This window comes from Chaetomium tenue, assembly GCF_020726465.1.
Source record: "Chaetomium tenue strain MPI-SDFR-AT-0079 chromosome Unknown F5144scaffold_4, whole genome shotgun sequence".
NCBI classification, from domain to species: domain Eukaryota; kingdom Fungi; phylum Ascomycota; class Sordariomycetes; order Sordariales; family Chaetomiaceae; genus Chaetomium; species Chaetomium tenue.
This window is the reverse complement of record NW_027117332.1, coordinates 1,988,515-2,010,152: the sequence shown is the minus strand read 5'-3', so window position 1 is coordinate 2,010,152 and position 21,638 is coordinate 1,988,515. Positions and strand designations below refer to the sequence as shown.

General features: G+C 56.7%; 6 protein-coding genes and 1 non-coding gene across 7 annotated transcripts; 3 read left to right on the top strand and 4 right to left on the bottom strand.

Moving 5' to 3' along the window:
• Positions 1-548: 548 nt before the first annotated feature.
• F5144DRAFT_235172 (methylenetetrahydrofolate reductase-domain-containing protein) lies at positions 549-2,689 on the bottom strand. The gene is made up of 2 exons (XM_066783288.1): positions 873-2,689; positions 549-816 (listed from the first exon to the last, which is right to left on the bottom strand). The coding sequence occupies exons 1-2, from the start codon at positions 2,569-2,571 to the stop codon at positions 665-667; spliced, it is 1,851 nt and encodes a 616-aa protein (XP_066643036.1). The 5' UTR covers positions 2,572-2,689; the 3' UTR covers positions 549-664.
• A 1,327-nt stretch (positions 2,690-4,016) lies between these two features.
• Positions 4,017-4,101, bottom strand: F5144DRAFT_t95. The gene has a single exon. It is a non-coding gene; the product is annotated as a tRNA-Ala (tRNA).
• A 460-nt stretch (positions 4,102-4,561) lies between these two features.
• On the bottom strand, positions 4,562-8,203 carry F5144DRAFT_490008 (putative serine esterase-domain-containing protein; the record flags this gene model as incomplete). Its single annotated transcript, XM_066785770.1, has 1 exon — positions 4,562-8,203. The coding sequence occupies one exon, from the start codon at positions 8,201-8,203 to the stop codon at positions 4,562-4,564; it is 3,642 nt and encodes a 1,213-aa protein (XP_066643035.1).
• Positions 8,204-9,354: 1,151 nt separating this feature from the next.
• On the top strand, positions 9,355-11,902 carry F5144DRAFT_489093 (uncharacterized protein; the record flags this gene model as incomplete). The annotated part of the gene is made up of 4 exons (XM_066785704.1): positions 9,355-9,449; positions 9,614-10,038; positions 10,094-11,731; positions 11,793-11,902. The coding sequence occupies 4 exons, from the start codon at positions 9,355-9,357 to the stop codon at positions 11,900-11,902; spliced, it is 2,268 nt and encodes a 755-aa protein (XP_066643034.1).
• Positions 11,903-12,078: 176 nt separating this feature from the next.
• F5144DRAFT_235120 (exocyst complex component Sec5-domain-containing protein) lies at positions 12,079-15,888 on the bottom strand. Its single transcript, XM_066783287.1, has 3 exons — positions 15,376-15,888; positions 13,215-15,310; positions 12,079-13,132 (listed from the first exon to the last, which is right to left on the bottom strand). The coding sequence occupies exons 1-3, from the start codon at positions 15,698-15,700 to the stop codon at positions 12,383-12,385; spliced, it is 3,171 nt and encodes a 1,056-aa protein (XP_066643033.1). The 5' UTR covers positions 15,701-15,888; the 3' UTR covers positions 12,079-12,382.
• A 406-nt stretch (positions 15,889-16,294) lies between these two features.
• Positions 16,295-17,790, top strand: F5144DRAFT_490431 (uncharacterized protein; the record flags this gene model as incomplete). Its single annotated transcript, XM_066785798.1, has 5 exons — positions 16,295-16,381; positions 16,455-16,517; positions 16,653-16,739; positions 16,821-16,943; positions 16,999-17,790. The coding sequence occupies 5 exons, from the start codon at positions 16,295-16,297 to the stop codon at positions 17,788-17,790; spliced, it is 1,152 nt and encodes a 383-aa protein (XP_066643032.1).
• Positions 17,791-20,547: 2,757 nt separating this feature from the next.
• F5144DRAFT_235025 (uncharacterized protein) lies at positions 20,548-21,148 on the top strand. The gene is made up of 2 exons (XM_066783286.1): positions 20,548-20,778; positions 20,833-21,148. The coding sequence occupies exons 1-2, from the start codon at positions 20,666-20,668 to the stop codon at positions 20,921-20,923; spliced, it is 204 nt and encodes a 67-aa protein (XP_066643031.1). The 5' UTR covers positions 20,548-20,665; the 3' UTR covers positions 20,924-21,148.
• The last annotated feature ends 490 nt before the right edge of the window (positions 21,149-21,638 follow it).

The window sequence follows — 21,638 nt, the reverse complement described above, 5'->3', positions numbered from 1 at the left end:
CTCACGTTCGTTGTCACACTTTAGCACTGCTACTTTTCGCACACTGCAGGGTTCTTATGTTGTTCTTCTCTGTATCAACCACTGTTGAAGTTGAAATTTGCCCGCCTTACTCAAGGCAGTCAAACGTACTTGAACCAAATCCTGCCTAATTTCCCCTGGGTATCGTTGAGATCTCGGTGATGCATGAAAACCGGGTTGGACCGTCTACTCCTCCACCCCAACTACCTCTTTCCCGTCCGGCCCAGTCCTCTTAATGTGTTACCAGTTGATGATTGAAATCCATCCAGCCTATTCCAACACCGCCTGCCTTTCCTTTTTTGTTGAAAAATCAAGACCCGACCTGGGAGAAAAATGCCCATGCCCCGTGATGCGCATTTTGTTTTGCTCGCCCGTCCACTTGAAAACGCCTTCCCATATGCATGCTGTATGTTAAATAATGCCGAAAGTTGCGTGCGTCGTTAAATGCGTCATTCCCTCGGCCCGGCCCGGCCCCGTCTCGCTCCAGGCTGCGGATGGATAGATGGATATTAAAAGTGATGTGTGTTGTGCAAGTTGGGAGGTTGAAATGGATTGCGGCCGTGCAAAAGTGTTGAAAAAATATTCGTCTTCAGTCGGCTGGCCAAGTTGAGCGGCCCGGCACGACTGAAAAACGAGTCATAGGGCATTACGTTGATGCCTCGACGCCGTTGTGGTCGCCGTTTGTAGCGCCGTTCGTCGCGCCATTCGTTTGGGGTTCTGGGACCTGGTCTAGCCCCGGGGCCTCGAGGCCCTTCAGAACCTCAAAGATAGTTTCGCCTCGGTGGAAATCGTTGTTCACTGCAGGGATGTTAGACTCGACGATGTTGGGCTTTGACTTTCAGTGATCATCTTACCAATATTCACCAAGTACCAGGTGTTCATGACCTCGTCCAAGATGGAACGGCTTGGGGTGCCGGTCTCGTAGCAGCGAGCCCATTCCATACCCAGCTGGAATGCCTCGTCCTTCCAGGCGAGGAAACTGATCCTCTCTACGATGGTGGGTTGGACAATTTCCTTCCCGGGGAACACGCCCCAGGTGACGGCATTGGGCCCTTCAAATTGCGCGTTGGTATGAAGGTTGCCAGACTTGGTCACGGCGTGGTAGGTCAGATCAGGATGGCTCTCGATGCGGCTCTTGATCTGTGGGAAGAGTTCCGGTGAGATGAGCATCTCGAGGTAGGCCTTCTGATAGACGTAGCCGTTCGCAGGGCCCCAGCCGTGAATTGGGTGGGTTGATTTGACGCCGTTGACGGCTGGCTGTGAGTTCACAGTGATAAGACCACGGTTGTTCAACTCAATTAGGTCGTCCTTGATGAGGTCGGCTTCCTCGGCCACCGGTGCTTCGCTCCAGGGAAGGTATTCGATCTCCTTGTTCAGGTACCGAACAAAGAGGTTGGCAATGTCCTTGATGCTAGTTGGTTCGCCCCACTTCTTGCGGTTTTGCTCGTTGCTGCCGGTCAAGCCAACGCCGTAGGCATCCAGCTCACCGAAGGCGGGGGACCTCGAATCACCCCAACGGCCGTTGGGGAACTCATCCCAATCCTGGGTGCGTGCGACGTACGACTTGTTGCGGTTGCGCCAGAAAATAGGTCGAACATCCTCGTCGCGGCGCCCAAAGCCCAGGGATTGTTTCCAAGGGAGCGCCTGCTTAAGCGGGCGGTCGGGCGATGGCAGCCAGTCCAACTCTTCCAGAACCATACGGGTTGCCTGAGCAAGGTTCATGGTGTAAAAATGCAGATGACGGATGCCAGCGGAGAGGATCTTGCGGCACATCTCAGCGACCAGCGTCTTGCCAATATCACGGACTGCCACATCGTCGTTCTTGACCGACTCCAGCTTCGCCATCCACTCCTCAGGCACCTTGCAATTCATATGGTTCGCGCGGCGCAAGAAGCTGGCATAGGTGGCAATTGGCATGATGCCAGGCACGATGGGGACGGTAATACCGCGCTCACGGACCCTCCCAACCCAGCGGATGAAGTTGTCCGCATCGTAGAACATCTGGGTGACGATGAACGTGGCGCCCATGTCGACCTTCTCCTTCAAGTGGTCGAGCAGCGAGTCCTCGTCCTTGTTATCGTCACAACCCTCCGGGTATCCGGCCACGCCAATGTCGAAGTGGTTGCCATATGTCTTGCGGATGTGGGCCACGAGGTCCCGGGCGTACTGGAAGCCTCCCTCGGTAGCTTCCCACTTCTCCTGTTCGCGTGGCGGGTCACCCCTGAGGGCCAGGATGTTGGTGCAGCCAGCCTTGTAAGCCTTCCGAAGCGCATCGTTGACCTTCTCCTCGCCCATGTCGGTGCATGTAAGGTGCATGCAGGCCTCGAGCCCTAGGTAGGTCTGCGCCTGAACCACCATTTCGCAGGTCAGCTCGGCGATGCGGCCGCCAGCGCCCCAAGTGATGTCGACGAACTTGGGGCCGAAGTTGTACATGCGTTCCATACGGTCGTAGAGGTTCTGTACGCCCTGGGCTGTCTTGGGTGGGAAGTACTCGAACGAGAAGGACGGGTTGCCGGTCCTCTCGGCTTCCGCCAGCATCTCCCGGATGTGCATGATGGCAAGGTGGATTGGATACGACTGCTCTTGAGAACGGCTTTTTCTTTAGTTAGTCTGTTTGTCGCTCTTTTTCGGACATTTAGGGCATGGGGATTTAGACAATTAGGACGGCTAGAGGAGCAGCCAAAACGAACAAAGACAATACGGTAGGAGTCACCCAGGAACCAAACCAGATTCACCAAGCCACGGAGCAGACCAGGCAGGGTGCAATCGACGAGAGAAGGAGCTGGGTAGATGAAAATGTCATACGTGGTCAACAATCTCGGAGGGCAGATCGACACTCGCTCACTCCCTAGGGGGCGACAAGGAAGCAGCGTCTACACCTCTCCACCTGTGCGCCGTGGTGCCCTTGGAGTCTGGCCGGTGATGCTCCGAGGATGCGGCCACGGGGCTGGAGAAATGGGAAAGAAGAGGAGAAGAAGAACAGAAAAAAAAACACACAACTCGACGAACTGGTGAGAACCTGGAAATGCAAAGGAAAGAGAAACCGCGGGGCAACTGCTGCTTTTACAGCCACAGTGCGCAAGGCAGAGTAGGAGCAACCCTTGAGAGACAGAATTTCGCCGGACCGGAGTCGTCCTTATTGGACAATACCACTGCGATCGCGCCTGCAAGCATCCCCCGAATCCCCACCACACCTTCCCCCTCCGACCTTGAGGACCCCGAACTGATCTGGCAGGCCCCGCAACTCGGAGGGAATTGGGGGAGGAGTAGCCAACACCGAGCACAAGCAATTAATGTGCCAGCGGAGCTTGCAGCTTGACGACGGAAAACTGCCTTGTGGCCATGTAACAGAGGATGGAAACAATGACAACAAAGCACAGCGAGGCTACCGAGGTACCCCGTAGAACAGACAAAATGCAAGGTGTGTTTGTCTCTTTCATACAGTAGGACCGACCGACTTTCCAAGTAGCGGTCAACGGTCGACTCTCGTTCTCTCCTCTCAAAGCACCGAAGTTGCGAGATGGGTGGGAAGCACAACAGCCCGCGTTCCCGAGCCCTGAGCAGTTCCCTTGCGGATGCTACCCGACAAACCGCTTCCCGTAACATTCTATAAGAGTTCCGAGAGGAGGTGGCCAGACACTTCTCGAATCACACAGGGACGGAAAAGGGACCTGACGTAACCCCGGTCAAGCACCAGCGGCACCCTGTCTTCGTTCCCCGGTTCTCCCGTCGGTGGGTACCCCCACTGTCCCCATTCAAGAAGCAAGCCCCGCATCGCTGCCGTGGTCGGCCACAGCACGATTGCGTGACCGGATTGTCTCCGGGCCGTCCGACTCTCTCCTCCCCCGCTGGCTGCCAAACAACGGCACTCTAAAACAAGAGAAACAAACAGGACAACGGGCCGAGGGTGACGGGAAAGGCTCCCCTTGTACTACCGGCTTCCGTGGGGAGTGGGACAAAAAGGGATCCGGCCGGCCCGGATGGCAAAAGATAATCTGTGGACGAGCTGGGAATCGAACCCAGGACCTTTCGCATACAGTGAAGCATGCTAAGCGAACGCTCTACCAACTGAGCCACACGCCCTTGATTGGCTGATGGCTTAACGTTTGCCTTACTAGGTCTTGTCAATGGGTTGTCCACCCTGGAGTGTGTCGGTCAAAGGGGAAATGTGAGGTGGGAGGAGACGAGGCTGATGGGGAAGGAGATAAGGAAGAGGGTAAGAGAATAAGGGTGTAAACGAGAGAGGAAAAGGCGGGAGAAGGGGAACAACTTATATTGGGGGACGAAGGGCTCGTTGATGGGACGCATGGTTTTAGAAGCTGTGAATACATTTCGTAAAGCGGGCTAATTTTGAGTCAATAAATCAACAAAACCAACAAATCATGATGCAAATTAATAAACAAATGAGAAGCTAAATTCGATATACACCTCTATCTTACTCTACCCATATTCAACGAGGTGACAACCAGTTCTGCAAACAAGCCGGGCGCCAAATAACCCACAGACCATCCCGAACGAGCCACACGATATAAACTACCAACACTTACTTCTTCGCAACAGAACTGGTGCTACTGCCAGCCGGCGACTTGGACCGCCCCACGCCCCCCTTTCCCACAATCTTCTCAGTCCAGTTCCAATTCAACGGACTCGTGCTCCGCTCGCCGCCCGAAAAGGGAACCGCTAGCCCACCCCCTTTCCCTTTGCTACCATTCCCACCACCACCACCACCACCACCACCACCACCACTACCCTCCTTCTTCCCACTCACCCCCCCCTCATCACTCTCATTCTCACTATCCAACCAGTCGCGTTCGCTCCAGGTCATCGAATCCAGCCGATCTAGCGGCGGGCGCGGGGTAGTCGGCGTGCGGCCCCCACCACCCGCCTGCGTCGTGCTATCCAACGACGACGACGGCGACGCAAACACGCCCAATGCATTGCTGCTGGCGGCGGCACTGGACGGCAGCGACGGAGATGGTTTCGGGCTCCGCGGCAGCTCGGGCACCGTGTCGCCCTCCTCGCCGTGTCCGTCGTCCTCCTCTTCTCTTTTCGCCGCCACCCCCGCACCGCCCTCGTGGATGCTGACCCCCTCCCCGCGGGCATTAGCGCCCTGTGCGGTGTCTTTCGTCTCGCGGCCGTCCGTGTTAGGCGCGAGGCCGACCCCCTTGGCGCGCTCGGCGTTGGGCTCGTCCTCGTCGGGACAGCGGGCGGTGGCGGCGTCGGAGAAGTGGGCGTCGACGAGGTGCTGGATGACGGGCCAGCCGAAGGCGTTGGCGAAGGTGCGGCGCACGACGATGTTGTTGTGCGCGTCGGGCTCCAGCTTGACGAGAACCTTGCGCCAGGACAGGCCGCGGTGGTAGGCGCGCGCAATCTTCTCCTCGACGCGCATCTGCGAGCTGTCGATGTCGAGTTCGATGACATCGTCCGTCGTGGCCCCGGGCGTGGTGTTAGGAGAGGAGAGCTGGGTTGTCAGGGGTTCGCTGTTGACTGAGACGGTGGTTTGCTTGGGTGTTTGGGGCGGCTGGGGCTTCTGGGACTGTTGGGAGACGGCGGTGTTTTTATCTTCGATTGGTTTGGCAGGTGGCGAGGAGGTGTCGCTTTGACTGGTTTTAGACGAGTTTACTGTGGGTGTCCGTCGCCGTAGAGTTAATGGGCTGGAAGACCGCTCCTTGATGGGTGGTGGAGGGATGTCAGTCGGATGATAAACGCGGTCATGGAAGATGGTCCGGGGGCGTTTGGATGGGTCGATTATGAATTCCATCGGAGGTAACTTGGGGTTAAGTAGGTCGCCAGCGGACTCGAAGATGGTTGTCCTTGGAGGCGCTGACATGTTCTCTTGCTCATCAGTGAGCTCATTCCCGGTCGTCACTCGAGAGCTAGACGTGGCGGCGGAGTCTAAAGCAGACCACTGCTCTGGCTTGAGCGTTTGACTCCGTTGGTAGATCTTGGTTATTTTGGGAGACGCCGGGGGCACTGGTTTGGGCGTCTCGCTGCGGAAGAAGTTGAAAAGACCGGAAAGCGGATTCGATGTGGTCGTGCTTGAGCTCTGGAGATGCTGGAATTCCGAGGGCGATTCTCGGTACGGGCTAGTAATCGACCTAAGACTCTGCCGATCGTCTTCCAGCATCGCGTTGGTCGGCGGTTGGGGAACCTGGTGAGAGTCACCGAGGCCGGTAGGGGTTGTCTTGCCCGTGCCACCAGACTCGTCTCTGTCTTCAGGCTCGACTGGCGACCAAGGTACGAGCCTGGGAGTCGTGACATTGGCTCCCGTCAGCTCGGCCCAGCCAAACCCGACGACGGTTTCCACCAGACCTGCCTCTCGGCGGGCCTTTTCGACCCGCCCAAGTCCCTGCCAGTCAAGAAAGAGGAGACAGCTTGTCCGAAGTGGTACGATGCCGTCATTAACCACGTTGGAGTACACTGTTCTGTTCCTGAACTTCTTAAGTGCCTTGTGGGCCGGACCTGTGGGCAGGATCCGGAGCAGCGGCTTAGACTCGGCCTGATGCTCCCCATACACACGCTTGTGGGCGTGCTCCCCGAGATTCCCCATGAGTGCGCCCCAGCCGTTCCGTGCGATAGTCGGCGCTCTCCAGGTCAACCCAAGATCCTGGCCTGTCCTCCCCACCAGACCAAAATCTAGCGCAAACTTAACATAGAGCGGGTTTTCATGGTTGAGCCCCAAGAATGGTGATGCCAAAGCAATGAAGTTGACGGGTTCAATTAGGTCAAAAAATTGCGGCGAGTGCTTTTGGATGTACGCAACGGCGTACGTTTGCACCAGGCCGCCTAGTGAATGGGCGATGAAGCTGATTTTGGTGAACTTGTACAATCGCTTGCCCCCCGGAGACGTCGCCTGGTGGACGGAGCTATGCTTATGGGCCTCCTCGATGGCCTTCTTTTGTGCGCCTGTCTTGAGCGAGTGTGTGATGGCATCCGAAGCTGCTTTGGCGGTGGGCAAGCATGGCTGATCCGGGTAGGTCATGGACAAAATGTACCTAGCAAGCCGCTTGCCCAGCCATTTGATGCCCTTTTCCGTTTTCGCCGCATTTCCAGAGAAGCCGCGCACAACGACGTCCTCCTCTTCGTCGTCTTCATCATCAGTGAGGTCTTCTTTCCCGTCAGAATCTCCTTGTTGGTCAGAAGCATCCCCGCTGGCTTCCACTCCCTGGTCAGGAGTTGGAGTAGGATTTTGGCTGCTGTTTTCGGAAGTATCAACAGATGGATCTGTTTCTGCGCGCGCACTCTTTCTTGCTGCTCGCTCCCTTGCTCTGCGCGCCTTCGCATCAATCCTTGCTTGTTTCACGGTCGCATCTATGCTCTCCTTGAGAAACAGCATATCACCACCGAGATTGCTGTGCAACCCATGAGTGAGCACAACGAGATGGACTTTCTTTTGTTTTTGCTTCGGCCGCCGCCTTGCCTCGTCACAGTTCGCATTTTCTGTGCCGGGTTGAACCAGAGCGGGGGAATCCTCAGCCTCCCTGGCCCGAAGCCATCCATTATCATCCCAGCCTGGTATTTGTGGAGTGTTCCACAGAGCTGCGGTGTCCTCCACCTTGAGGTGTATGGCTTTGGAGAAAACACCCTTCGGTTGAGCCGGGTGGTGCTTGGACGAGCTCGAACTTTGTTGAAAGTCGCTTACACGGCCTGGCTGGGCAACTTGCGCGTGGTTTCCGATAACGGGTACCACGGAGCCGAGATTTAGCGACTTCTCATCGCGCGCAAGCAGGATCTCATAGTTGACCGACGCCGAGGCCGAAAAGACAACTTGTGAGGAAACCTCGACCACCCATGTCACAGTATCCCCATCATGCTCAGGTCCACCTCCAAAATGACCATGTTTGCTGCTGCCCTCGCCGGCACTCTGGCGGATGTTGTCGGGCACGACCAGGTGGCAGTTCCACACAGCGCCGGCCTTGAGCATAGGTTCGAACTCGGGAACGCCATAACGACGGGGGTTGTCGAACTTTTCGAAGGGTTTGAAGGCCGACGGGTATGCGGCGACTCCGAGGGTGTAGGGTCCGTGGACAAAGGCGGCGCGGAGGGCAATGGCGCAGGTGTTCTTAATACGCAGATATAGGAACTCGGGGGACGGGAGGATATGGTCGGCGGAAGGCGTGTAAGTCACGGTGTAACGGACCACCTCGCCGATCCTAACGGCGCCGGTTTGGTGGAGGAGCAGCATCGTGGAGATGCAATGGAGATGGATGTCAGAGGCTCATGTGCCGGGGAAGAGCGCCAGCAACGGCGGGCCGGCTAGAGTAATGGTCGGGCAGAACAATCGAATGCATTCAAGGTTCGGGCTCGGGGGGGTTGGTGGGGCCGATGGTGCCGCGGGCGGAGCGTTTATCCCATAGTGGACATGGTATGGTATGTAGGTACGTCACTTGTAGTCGGCCCCGCGCCTGCTTCGATTGTAATTGCCCTCCGAGAAGATAGACCGCTGAGTGATGAAAGAGGCTGTGAACTGCTGATCTCGGTTGCTTTAAGATGGATGCGGGTGCCTCACGTTAGCAGGGATTGGGATGCGTCGAAGGAACAGACGAAACGCGTACGCAAGGATTGCACCTCTGAGCAAAGGCTGGAGGACCTTGTGCTACACACGAATCCAATCCACTATCCACCCAGTTGGCAGAGGAGGGAGTCCGAGGCGCTCGAGCCAGCTTATCAAAGCTTGATTCTCTTGGCTGTTGCTTGGCTTGGTTTGTCACATGCTGCAGCGGTGGCGGAGAGCAAACTTTGGACCAATGTTGGCCAGTTCGGGCTCAAGCGACAACATTCCGCATTGGTACGAAGCACGCGCCCGTATTTAAAGGTGTGGGTGGCAGCCATTTGGTCATTTGTGCGAGGGAAATTCCCAAAAGATAGAGGTATTGACCCACCGATCGCAGGCAATACTCGGAGGTATTATCTGACATAATCATCAGCGAGGGTGGCCGTTTTCACCCTAAGCATTCGTAGTTGGTCAGTGATAGTTGTAAGGTAGTTAATTCGCAATAGAAGTAACCGAGAAGTGGGAATAGGCAAGACGTGGTACCGTGGTACCATGTCCTGCAAGGCCGTATCCGTTTCTCGTAATTTACAGCATGTCAAACCCAGCCAGCCGGGACCCGCTTGGAGGTTTTTGTTGAACTGCGAACCGCGCTGACCACTCACGTGAGAAGATCGACCCACCGCTGGCCCAGGCCCTGGACGACGACATGATTGACTGACCGCCAAATTAAGCCGGCAGTATTTTCACATTTCCAGACCCCTCCCCCTGGCACCTCGACAGAGACATACTCACCGCACAGTTCCCGAACTGTCGATGCGACACCCGGGATTCTGATCACAACAATGGGGAGACGGCCGAATGCACTCATCTTGCAGTATTTCGAGCGGGGCCCGAAACTGCAGGATCAAAGCAATCGCTATCCCCACACTTGTAAAGCGTGAGCCACCGCTCTTTTACTCTTTTGCTCTTTCCCATGTTGTTCTTGTTACCCCGTTGCCCCGTTGCCCCGTTACTCCATAGCCGGGCTCCGTTTCCCACCGCTTGTTTTCTGCGAGTCGCTGAATAGATCGGGTCGCTAATCGAATCACTTTTCCCTCACAGATGCGGAGAGCACTTCCCTCGTGGCCGACTCGATAGCTTGACGGGCCACTTGACGAAGAAATGCCCTGCCATTTCCGAGTCTGAACGGGTCAGCGCACTTTTGGCGCTTTCGGGCATGAGCCATGCATCACAGCGATTCCAGCAGAGCCAGCAGGCCCAGGCGCGTGCTCAGGCCAATGGGTCTCCGGTCGACTTACCCATGATACAACAACGCGACTGGACCGCCCTCGGAGTCCTCGCCGAAGTATCGCGACAGATCGACCTAAACGAGAAGAATGACGACCGCGGCCAGCCCAATGGTACCGTCCAACAAGGGCCTTCGCCGCCCGATGGGCAGCCCGCGGAGCGCTTCGAGCTGCAAGAGCAATTCATTATCGAAAACCCGCCGTTGCACCAGGATAGTGGCACATTTCAGCCAGTGAAGGGTACGTAATTGGTTGGCAGCAAGGCGAGGTATGAGTTGAGTTGACGGTCGTGTAGGCGAGCAGCAGCCGGAAGAGGCAGAACGGGCGCCCACCGCGGAAGAACGTCTCCAAGAAATCCTACGGGCTGAAGACGGGCAGTCAGACTCAGCAAACATAACCATGGCCGCCGCCGCCACTGCGCGTCTGCATCCCACATTTCTCGACCCCGAGATACTCGGGGAAGAGGCTGCAGCGGCAGCCGACGCTGCGACCGCCACTGCCAATGCCGCGGCCACCGCCGCCGCCGTGGTAAATAACCTCCCGGTGGCCGACATGAGCGGAACAGAGGAGCCCCTCGCGACCCCCAGCACCCCAACGATCCATCCAGCGATGCCCACACCGTGCACGATAGGAACACCAAATGCGATGCCAACACCAAGCGCGATGCCGACGCCGAATGTGCCACCGCCTTGGGGTGAGCTGACATACGCGACCGAGACTTTCCAAGCCACCGTAAACAGCAACAGCCCCATGCAGACCACGGCAGGGCCCCTCGGTAAGGGCGTTTTCCGCTTGGATGGCGGCCTCAATGGTGCCAAGTCTCGCCACTCGAGGGCGCGGTTCAACGCGACCAGGCGGAAGGAGGTCCAGGAGGTCCGCAAGATTGGTGCCTGCATTCGCTGCCGAGTTCTCAGGAAGACCTGTTCTCAAGGATCACCTTGTGACACCTGCCGGAAAGTTCTCTCCCCCCGGGTCTGGCGCTCGGGTTGTGTTCGCACAAAGTTCTCAGAGCAGCTGGACCTGTATTCTGCTGGTGTGCAAATCGTGCTTGCCCAAGCCCGAATCAACTCGATCAAGCAAACCATGAATCTCGGCAGCCACGGCGTCCTGATCGAAGCTTGCCATTTCCCGGATTGCGGTCCCCGCCTTCAGCTTCAGGTACTACAGCGCGATTCCGATCGAGAGTCGGAGGGGAAGCTTGTCGACGCGACCATCGTGGACGACAGGCCGTCAAACTACCCCATTGTCATGCTTGATAATGACAACCAGGACGCCCCCGCTCGGGTTGAGACCTACATGCGCGAGATCCTGCCCGACATGATCAAGCGAGAGCCCTCTCACTTCATGCATGTTACGCTACAGACCGCTGTCGACGTTGCAAGCAAGACGAACGACGAGTTGCTCAAGAAGTCGCTTGAGCTGTGGGGCCTCGTAGAGATACTGGACCGCGAGCGGCAGTGGACTATCAGCGCCAAAACTTGGGCCGAGGACACCCCTGCTAAGTCAATCAAGGAAGACACAGATGGCGAGCTTTTCAACACCATCTGCCTGCAGCTCGCAGCCGCAGCCGAGAGGAAGGCCGCAGCTACGAGCAAGGCCCTCCTCACTGGAATGCAGCGCGTTCTCCAAGACAGCAAGGTCAAGATCGACTTCAACATGTACTTCGCCGTCCTGATCCTGTTGAACTGCGTCGAGAAATCCAGCTGGGCCTTCAAGGCCTGGGAGCAGGAAAACCTGCGGCATCTCTGGCCGCTCGAGAAGGAGCCGGTTAGTTTTGCGCAGCAAGGCTATGTGATTGCGAACCTCTTACACATGCTCCTCGGCATCCGGAAAGCCCTTCCCCGGACTACGCGCCGCGAGATTGACGGTAAACTTGTCACGGAGGAGGAAAACCCGGCGATCAGGGATTATTTTGAGGCAATCAACCTCGACTGTGAGTTCCCCGCATCAAAAACCTTGCGCCCGTGTATCATCTAACCAGAATTCTGCTGCAGTCGCCCAGGTCAAGGCAAAGCAGGAACGCCCTACCTTTTCGCCCACTGATTCCCGCTCATTCGAGCTCTTGTTCTGTTCAACCCTTCTTCTTCCCAACTCAGATTCTTGATCGAGTCGATCCTGGTTAGCAATGACTTGGAGCACCAAGCTCTTCCTCTTCGACTTCGATTCTGGCTGTGGGACCAGCCGCGGCATACTTACACCGCGGCGGCCCATGGCTTATGACCGCATACGCCATGTACGATTGTGAGGTTCTCCGACGCCGGAGACCCCTAGAATGCAGCAATGGCTTCACTAATGATATAATGTGCCCCCTCGTGTTTGGTCGATGATGGGTGGGCGGGTAGTGTTGGTTGAGAAGCTGTCGGAAAAAAGACACCCTGGACGGTCTCTGGAGAAAATGGATTTGATTTTCAGACGATAGATAAAATACCCCCCACAGCAGACTCGGACACCGGTCGCCAGAGTATTATTTCTGGCCTCTAGAAACCACCAACGACATTCATTTCCACAAATCACAACAAGTCTCTTCGAATGAAGACTAGAAACCTGAAAACAATGAACCAAACAAAGTACTCGCTGGCTGAAATCACCTCTCCCGATCACTCCCCACGCTGCCCCCCGTGTCCCTCCTCTCCAAGGCTCCAGGCCCAGGCGCCGCGCCCCCAGCAGCAGCAGCCGCCCTCTTTGGCTTCCTGAAGCAGGCAAACTCCCCTTTGCTCGCCTCGCGCAGCCGCTTCAGCACGGCGCGCATCTCGGGCAGCTCGGCCTGCAGGCGGGCGCGGGCGTCGTTGTCGGTGCGGCCGTCGAGCTCCTGGTAGATGGCGCTCTGCAGCTCCGACGCCCGGTCCGTCGTGTAGTGGCCCAGCGTCTGCGCCACGAACTCGACGTCCAGCGTCGCCTGCATCAGCGCCTCCAGGTCGTAGCGCGGCCGCGCCCGGAACGCGTCCAGCAGCTCCCGCGACCCCTGCTCCAGCAGGTACGAGAGCACCTCGCTGGTGAGGGAGGAGGCGGTCGTGGACACCTGCGTGTGCACGAGCACGAGGCCGAGCAGGGCCTCGTAGACGTAGGGCCGCACGGAGCGCGGCTTGCTGCCGGCGGGTGGGGCCCAGTCTGGGGCGGAGACGCCGGCCCGGATGATGCGTCGGAGGGTCTCGATGGCGGGGCGCGTGTAGGACTGGAAGAGGCGGGCGTCGATTTGGCTGAGCACGTCGCGGATGGTTTTGGTTTCGTCGGTGAGTTTGACGGAGAAGGCGTTTTCGAATTGGGTGTTGAGAGAGGGGACTACGGTTGATCGGAGGGCCTGGAGGTTGCTGAGGGTTAAGAGCATGCGGACGTTCTGAGGGTTGGGTGGTGGATTAGTTAGTGGGAGGTCGTTGTTGACATTGACCGGGGAAAGGGGGTTTAATCAGGGGGCTTACCCTATCAGCTGCATCTATTGTGCCCCCGCCCAGTGTTGATGCTGAGAGCTGGGTGATCGTGGGGTTGCTCACCGGCGCGTAGCCGTCAACCTCGACAGTCCACTCGTCGTCGGCCTTTTTGGGGAACCGCTCGGCGTTCTCGACCATCCCGCTTAGGGCTTTGTAGAGAGTGGTCACATACTGGCTCCGCACCATCTGCAGTAGCTTCGTCGGTGGAGGGAGGACAATATCCCCGGCCCCCGGCCTCGACATGGCTTCAGAGATGTAGAGGATCTTCTGCATGCCACTGAGAAGCGCGCCCTCAAACGCGGCAAAGCTGGTCGGCATCTTGGTCACGTCCCGGCTGTCTGGTGACCGGTTCCAATCCTCCACGTACTTGATGTTCTCCGCATCCCTGTTCCACGCCGCACAGAGCGCAGTAACGCACCTCTCCCTGGAAGCGCCCACTAACGCCTTGACCCGCTCTACTTCAGCGACATCGCCCTTACCCACAGGAGTGATAGATGCCATGTCTGAAGCCCCGCTTCCCACGAGCGCCAGCATCGTAGACAAGAAATGCACGCCACTCAGAGAGTTTGACCAAGGCGGCCAAAATGCAAATTTCTCCCAGGCTTCCCCTCTCTTAGGCGAAGGGGGTGGTGGATTGTTCGGGTCAAGGTTGAAGCGGGGGTCTCGTGGTGTGAGAGAGCCGGAAATAGAGGTGGCAGCCGGTGTCCCTGGGGATTGCGGCGGCATCGGGGAAAAGAGCAGTGAGATGTCCTCTGGCGGGGGGCCGGCAAAGAATAGAAGAACATTGTCGCGTATCATACTGACCAACTCCACAGTGCCTTTTTGGAGGTCTGTTGTGCCTTGCAGGGAAAGCCGGTGGTGGTTCTCAGATTCCCCCTGATAGCCAAGTGGCATACTCTTCTGCGTCTTGCCCTCCATGAAGCCCTGTACAGTTTGCCAAAACTCGAGTACCTCGCCTAGGATACCCTGGGGCGAAAGGAGGTTGCTCAAGAAGCCAACGTTCATCTCCCAGAGTTCGATGACATCCGAAGAGTCGAATGTTTTTGACATGGTCTCGATAGACTGCCGTCCAAGGGTCCGCATGTGCGATGCGATCGTCTCAGGATTCGGTTTCTCGGCGTTCGCCAGTCGCCGCCGCAGGATCTCAATTTCCACTTTGGATCGATCAGCCGTGGATTGAATCTTGCTCTTCAAATAATCGTAGCGGCTCAGTAGCCAGACCCAAATGGGGTTGTCCTCAACCCCTAGCTCCAGAAGAAGCGTGATCAGCTCCATGTGCTGGTCGTCCTCGCGCTGTCCTGGTGTTTCCGCCTTAGCCATATTGTAAGGAGATATGAGCCTTCGCCATACGTCTCGCTTGAGAACCTGGATCTGCTCATCAACATCGTGCCACATCCGTGCTGCTAGTAGAACCCGGTACAGCTGGTCGTCGGTAGGCTGCGACGATTTCAACTCCTCAGCCAGCAGCTTTGCCTCATCCGCAAATTTCCTTGCTTTTATGTACTCTTCAACCAGGGTTTCGTGGTCCTTGCGTTTGATGCAGTCCGCTATTGCTGCGCTCGTCTCCACGTATTCCTTGTACTGGTCGAGGGAGGAGGCCACCGTCTTTAGATGCTCTTCTTTCTCTCTCCCTCCGAGCGCAGGACCCCAAACTTCCTCCGCCTTTGCCGAAACGTCCAGCAATGGCGCCTTCACTCCCAAAACACCATACTCGCTCTCTTTAATTAGCGCATTCTTCTTGCGGGGATCCATCGCGGGCGTGTGTGGGCTAGTGAGAGGCGGGGGTCCGCTGGTACTCCGGAAACTACTCCTGCTTGCATGGCGAGAATGAGCCCTGGCCCGTGGAGGTGCAGGATCCGCGCCGCGGTATTTCATTTCCTTGTAGACATTGTCGATGGTCGCTTTGGCGCGGACGAAGCGCTCAAAGTTGGATTCCACGAGCACCTTGAGAGATGCCGACTTCTGATCGATAGACTTGGAAAGAACATCGAGGCCGCTTATTAGGGATTGCGTGTCGGCTGTCGCATGCATTTGGGAGAGGAACAGCGCAGGCGAGAAGGTTGTCGAGGAGAGGAGGAACCGGTTGCCTGTCCACAACTGTGTCAATCGCCCTGGCCGGCCTAAGTATGTGATGTTGATAGATCAGACTCACGAAGCCGCAAGTCGTCCTGCAACGGAACTCCTAGGTGCTTAAGCGTCCGCACGACGCTCTCAGTTGTGCCCAAGGGATCTGGCTCGTCCTTCTGCACCAAGTTGCTCACGCCGCTGCCCGAGTTCTCAGATCCTGGTACGATGCTGCTCCTGGTGCTCACGGCCCTTTCCAGAGCTTGGTACCTCGACTTCCTCCTGTTGGCCTTCTTTTTGACTGATTCATCGCCAGACGCATCGCTTTCATTGTCCTTCTCGCTCGGCCATTGAACAGGGTTGAGTGTCGAAATTTGGTAAAAATCAAGGACTGTGCGCTCAAGATCGGCCATGGTGAAGAATGCGCTGCCAGCCGTGGGCCGTGTGTTCCCAATCGATTATTCGCGTTCGGATGCGCCTCTCCTTCCTATCGCCATCCCCGTAAACTGTCTTCTATCGCGCTGGAGCTAGGCGTTGGTGGAGGTCAGGACAGGGGTCAAGCGGGGTCTTGGCAACCTCAAAATCAAGCGCGGCATGTTTGAGCAGCAGCCATTCACCGCCCGTATGCACAATTGGAACGAGGGGGGATTCTGCCGCGTTATTCGGGCGGTGAGCTTGTAAGTGGGCTGTGGTGGGCCAGCACCCACCTCCAGGGCTACGTCAGGCCGTCGGCTCGGTCTTGTTGCCACCGACGGCAACCGAAGCAGTATCCTTGCGCTGCACGGGCCTTGCCGTTGTGCCGTCGCCAAATCCTGCATCAACTGTGGGTTTCCAGGTTGGTTCCATTTGCAGCAATTCGATCAGTTTTTCCTCGGCCAGCCAAAACATCCTTTCTCAGCAGACCTACCAAGTGGTTGCCTTGCGACGTTCTTTCCAGTTTCCGCCCTCTACCCTCTCTATCCTCCACCACCCTATACCGAAATACACCGTCACGGTACAGTGTCAAAATGCTGGCCCTCCGTTCGATTGCTGCCCCGGTGCAGCGCCAATCCTGGCGTGCAGCTCCCCGCGCCGCCGTTACCCTCTCGCTGCAGGTGCGCCAGACAGCTCCCCCCAACTCCAACTCGGTATTTTCTTGTTCCTCAAGCTAACAGCCAGGCCTTTCAGAACCAGAGACTGTACTCGTCGCAAGAGCGTGTTGCCAAATTCAACGGACAGAAGGATGCGCAGGTAGGCAACAACCCGGATCTGAGTGCATGTGCGCAGCCGCAATTGGTGTTGGCTTGGCATATGAAAATCACTCAAACATCGCAGGGCAACAACAGCCCCCCTGAGATGCGCAATGCGGCTAATACGTGTATGTAGGGTCGCTACACTGTCAGCTTGATCGAGGGTGATGGCATTGGCCCCGAGATCGCCGTTGCCGTCAAGGACATCTTCGCTGCCGCCAAGGTCCGTCGCAAACTTCCGCTCGCCCGACGTCGCCCAGCGTCGCCCAGCCCACGACCCAGAGATGCTGACACAACGAGATAGACCCCGATCAAGTGGGAGCCCATCAACGTCGACCCTATCCTCAAGGATGGCAAGACGGCAATTCCCGATGCCGCCATCGAGAGCATTAAGAAGAACAAGATCGCCCTGAAGGGGCCCCTTGCCGTACGTGCGCGGGACCGCCAACTCCAAGGACACCCTTTTCTAACCGTCGTCATAGACTCCTATTGGCAAGGGCCACGTCTCTCTCAACCTTACTCTCCGCCGCACATTCAACCTCTTTGCCAACCTTCGTCCCTGCCGGTCGGTCGCCGGGTACAAGACACCGTACGACAACGTCGACACCGTCCTGATCCGCGAAAACACCGAGGGCGAGTACTCCGGTATTGAGCACGTTGTGGTGGATGGCGTCGTCCAGAGCATCAAGCTCATCACCCGTGAGGCCAGCGAGCGTGTCCTGCGGTTCGCCTTCCAGCACGCCCGCGCCATCGGCCGCAAGAAGGTCCGCGTCGTGCACAAGGCCACCATCATGAAGATGAGCGATGGTCTCTTCCTTACCGTCGGCAACCAGGTCGCCAAGGAGTTCCCGGATATCGAGTTCGACGCCGAGCTGCTCGACAACACCTGCCTGAAGATGACGACCGACCCCATCCCGTACAACGACAAGGTCCTGGTCATGCCCAACCTCTACGGTGACATTCTGTCCGACATGTGCGCCGGTCTGATCGGTGGCCTGGGCCTGACGCCCTCCGGCAACATTGGCGACGAGTGCTCCATCTTCGAGGCCGTCCACGGTTCCGCCCCTGACATCGCCGGCCAGGGCCTCGCCAACCCCACTGCCCTTCTCCTCAGCTCCATGATGATGCTGAGGCACATGGACCTCAACCAGTACGCGGACCGGATCGAGAAGGCGGCGTTTGACACGCTGGCCGAAGGCAAGGCTCTGACGGGCGACCTGGGCGGCAAGGCGAAGACGCACGAGTATGCGGCCGCCATCATCGAGAAGCTATGATATCCATGTATAGACTGTACTAGTACTGCGGCCAACGTTTGATAGCATTCTGGCTGGTTGTTAACGATGACGATTATAATGACTTTTCCACGGTTTTGGGTACACTCCTTTCCTGCCATGGCTTTTCGTCCCCGCTCGATCCGGCTCTAGTCCGCCGAGTTAGACAGAGAGCGGCTAACTCAGGGTCGACGGACCGTGATTTTTTGCGTGTCGTCGCTGCTACACGGCACCGGTCCCTCAACCATGGCCAAAATCAACTATGCCAGTAACACCAAAGCACCCGATCCCAGCAGTAAGTCTTGATGTCAAACGGGTACCAGGCTTGGCTCTGTTTGTGTGCGGTACTTCTAGTGTGCGTTTAAGGCCCGGGCTGGACTCAGACGAAGAAGAGTCTGCCAAGCTGGAAGAAACGGATAGCCCTGATTTCATCCCACATCCAACACGTCTTTCTCACTCGTCAATCACAGCCTGCAAGCCAAAATGCCAACCCCATGCGACCAACTCATTCCGGGATCAGCGCTGATAGGTTCGATGGGCCCCAGCTGACCATGATGTGTATGTACGGCAGTGATCCGTTTGCCCTGCCGGCCAAGTTTGTCTGCGAGTATGGCAGATTATCGATGGTTGCAAGTGGGGGTCCACGAACAACTGTTTCCTGAAGCCAAGCCTTTTGTTTCTATGAACGGGGGTTCCATCGTAATTTGAGAGTCTGGAAATCCGGACAGAAACACCTCCCGACCTCGGTCCCGTCCCAGAGTATCCAATGGCACGGTAAGACGGGAGAAACCCCGACCTCTTGTGTGGGACTAAATGACGTTCCAACCCACCCAAATTATCGTTGAAGCGAGACGGTACACAGTAATTCCCAGATGCTGACTTACACCAGGATTGTCCCGGTTGCCACTAAAGACAGACGGGCTCTTTCTCGGGCCGATCTTGAGGGGTACATATGAGACTCCAGGCTGAACTTCGGCTGCTGCAAGGGGACAGGGGAGTCGAGAGTGGGATGAAAGCGCCTGACGAACGCCTGACGAATGACTCGCAGAATGTTCCAGTCTGAGGCGAGAAGACCCGCGAAGACATGATACACGTGTCCTGCGATTATGCCCCTTTCGGGTTTGATGCTGCAACGAACAAGCAAACATGGGGTGCGGCCGTTCACGCAGGGGGGAAGGCGGACTGAAGATGCAGGAAGTAGAGTGGGAGGCCGAGAGAGTTCACATCCCACAAATCACTGAAGTACCTTGTGGTGGTGACCATCCAGGATGGATGATGATTGCGGTTTGTTCTCGCCAAGATCTGCATGTCTTTGCTGCCGCGTATGCAGCATCATGGCGGCGTACGAAACAGCCGGAAGTCAATGACCATGGTCATGTTCATATTCGTACCTGGGTCTGAAGGCAGGGCGAGTATAATGTACCGAGTTACTTGAATTCGATGAAACGAGTTGCGATGAATGTCTGGGCAAAGGTCAAAGAAGACAAGCTTCACCGCCAATTACCAAACCGAGAATGAGGCAGCCATGCGATTGGATTAGATCTTAACCCTGGGGGTTTGGATGACAAGCCGCTAAAACCAAAATTATCTGGGGCCCCACATCAGTTTCGGGAAATTCATCACGCACACCCACAAATGGACCTGCCATTTTTTTTGGGGTCTGCAACCTCCAGTAACACAACAAACGAATATGAAACGACTTATTGACCCAAACATGCGTATGGCTCAGAAGAAAATCACTCAATTCCCCCATTATCGCCGGTCACATTGCGTGTCGCCTTGTACGTGCCGTCGGCTGTCGATCCTGCAATGACCACGCAGCTAAATGCGGCACGTATTCCACTTTGTTCACCGACGCCAAGCCCTGTAGCGAATGAGATGGGTGACACCATAGAGCCTGCGTTACCGTGCAGCCGCCCCAAGGCACGAGGACAGCTTCACGGTGTGGGAACGGATAAGCGTGGCTTCTGTGGCGTCCCTGATCAACCTTCCCCATTGGCGTTTAAGGTTCTGGAACGATGGCGGTTGGTCCGGGGGCTAGAACCTTCGGAAACTTGGAGTGTTTCTGGCTGTCAAGAGTTGAAACTCGTTTTTTGGGTTCTTTTTTTGGGGGTGTTGTCTTGAAGCACGATGGCGGTACCGTGGGACTGAACAAGCAAACAGACGCAAGTTCAGTCCGGCCTTTTCCGTCCTCGACGCGGGTTCCTACCCAACCATCGTATCCGTCTTGCTCCGAGCCGTGTCTCGCGTGGAAGCCAGGCTGATGGATCCGTCGTCTCGGGCTAGTGCCTGGGAGCAGCTCGATCCAGGTACGCGAAACGCACGATGCTTTATCCGGGGAAGCCTTCACAATTCGTCCTGCTATCGAGTTAGGCCCATGCTGTTATCACCAAGGCAGGATAACCACTCCCCCTTAGACGAATTCCGCGTGGGATTGGTGGCCCAAAGGTCCAATGGTTGGGGCTCTGACATCAACTGCAACGTCAAGGATACCGGGGTTCGCGCGGGCGTGGGATCCAGCGTGCTCAGAAATGGCTCATTGTCGATGTGGGCAGCGGCTCCCGGTTGCATGAGGTTCATCCCTACCTGCGGCCGGCCCACATCCGACTTGCCCTTCCAGAAAAGCGCACCCGCGTTCTAGTAACACCGGCGGTTGGGACTTTGAGACGGACGATCCGGTTTGCGCGTACCGTGCCCCAGGCTCCGAGACTTGCTATATAACTTCCCCGTCGTTCCCTCCCAAACTCCGACCTTCCTCCCACCACCCACTCCTTTATCACACCTCAAAGTTTGCTCACACGTCGTCCCTCCGCATTTCCAAGCCCTAGCCGTTAACTACACTCTCCTCTCAACCAACAACACATCACCCCTTTCCAAAATGCCTGCTCACCAGGAAGCCCTTAAGTCCACCCTTGAGAACAAGGGCCTCAAGTTCCATCTCAAGGCCGGCGGTGCTAAGTGGGAGTGCACTGTGCTCGACCGCGCTACTCAGTGAGTCTGCTCTTCAATATATCAAACGCAATAGAGATATTAACCAGCTTACAGCGAGAGGCGCAAGGCTGAGCGCACCGACTCTACGTCGTCGGTCTCGTCAAGCACGTCGACTTCGTCCAACTCGAGCACTAAGTCACACTAAACGGCAACCTCAAGACCCTAAAGAGGAAGGGGAGGGTAACCGGGCCTTGAACCCCCCCCTCAAGGCAGGGGAAACAACCACGACCAGACATCTACAATGTGGTCCCTGCCCCCTATTTCGCGCATATACCCTACCGGAACGGAGTACGGCACTTCATTTTAGCCCCAAGGGGGGTTAGGTCGCAGTATGGAACGGATCGGACGGCGGACGGCGGAGAAAGGAAGCAGCTGCGAACCTGGGTAATCAGATGCGGTGGAGTCGGATCAGCCGGTGGACCCGTACACACAAGTAAGGGTCTCCCATCCTCGGGCTTCGCGACGCCGAGCGAGCTGCTTCCCCACGCCCGCCGGACTGTCTCCGGCCTATCTCCTTTTTTTTATCCCCTTATCGACTCGGTGTTTTCAGGCGGGGATGGACAAAACCCGGAGTTCTTTTTTTGTTATTATTTTATCAAGTGGTATACGCCATCATGGTTTGGGCGTTCTTTGATGAGATTGCTTCACGAAGTGGGACAGTATTCATGATTACAGCGATGAGGGATTTCAGGCAACTTCTGAATAGATTGCTTCGCTTCCCGTTTCTGCCCGTTGCTTTGGTGCTGTTGAAACGGTGACTGAACCGCCCCCCTGCAGGCGATGGCATGCAGGACGGCAACGCCCGGAAAGCTTGTTTTTCCCTGGTCGAGCAGTTTTGGTGGAGAGATGGAGGGCGCGGC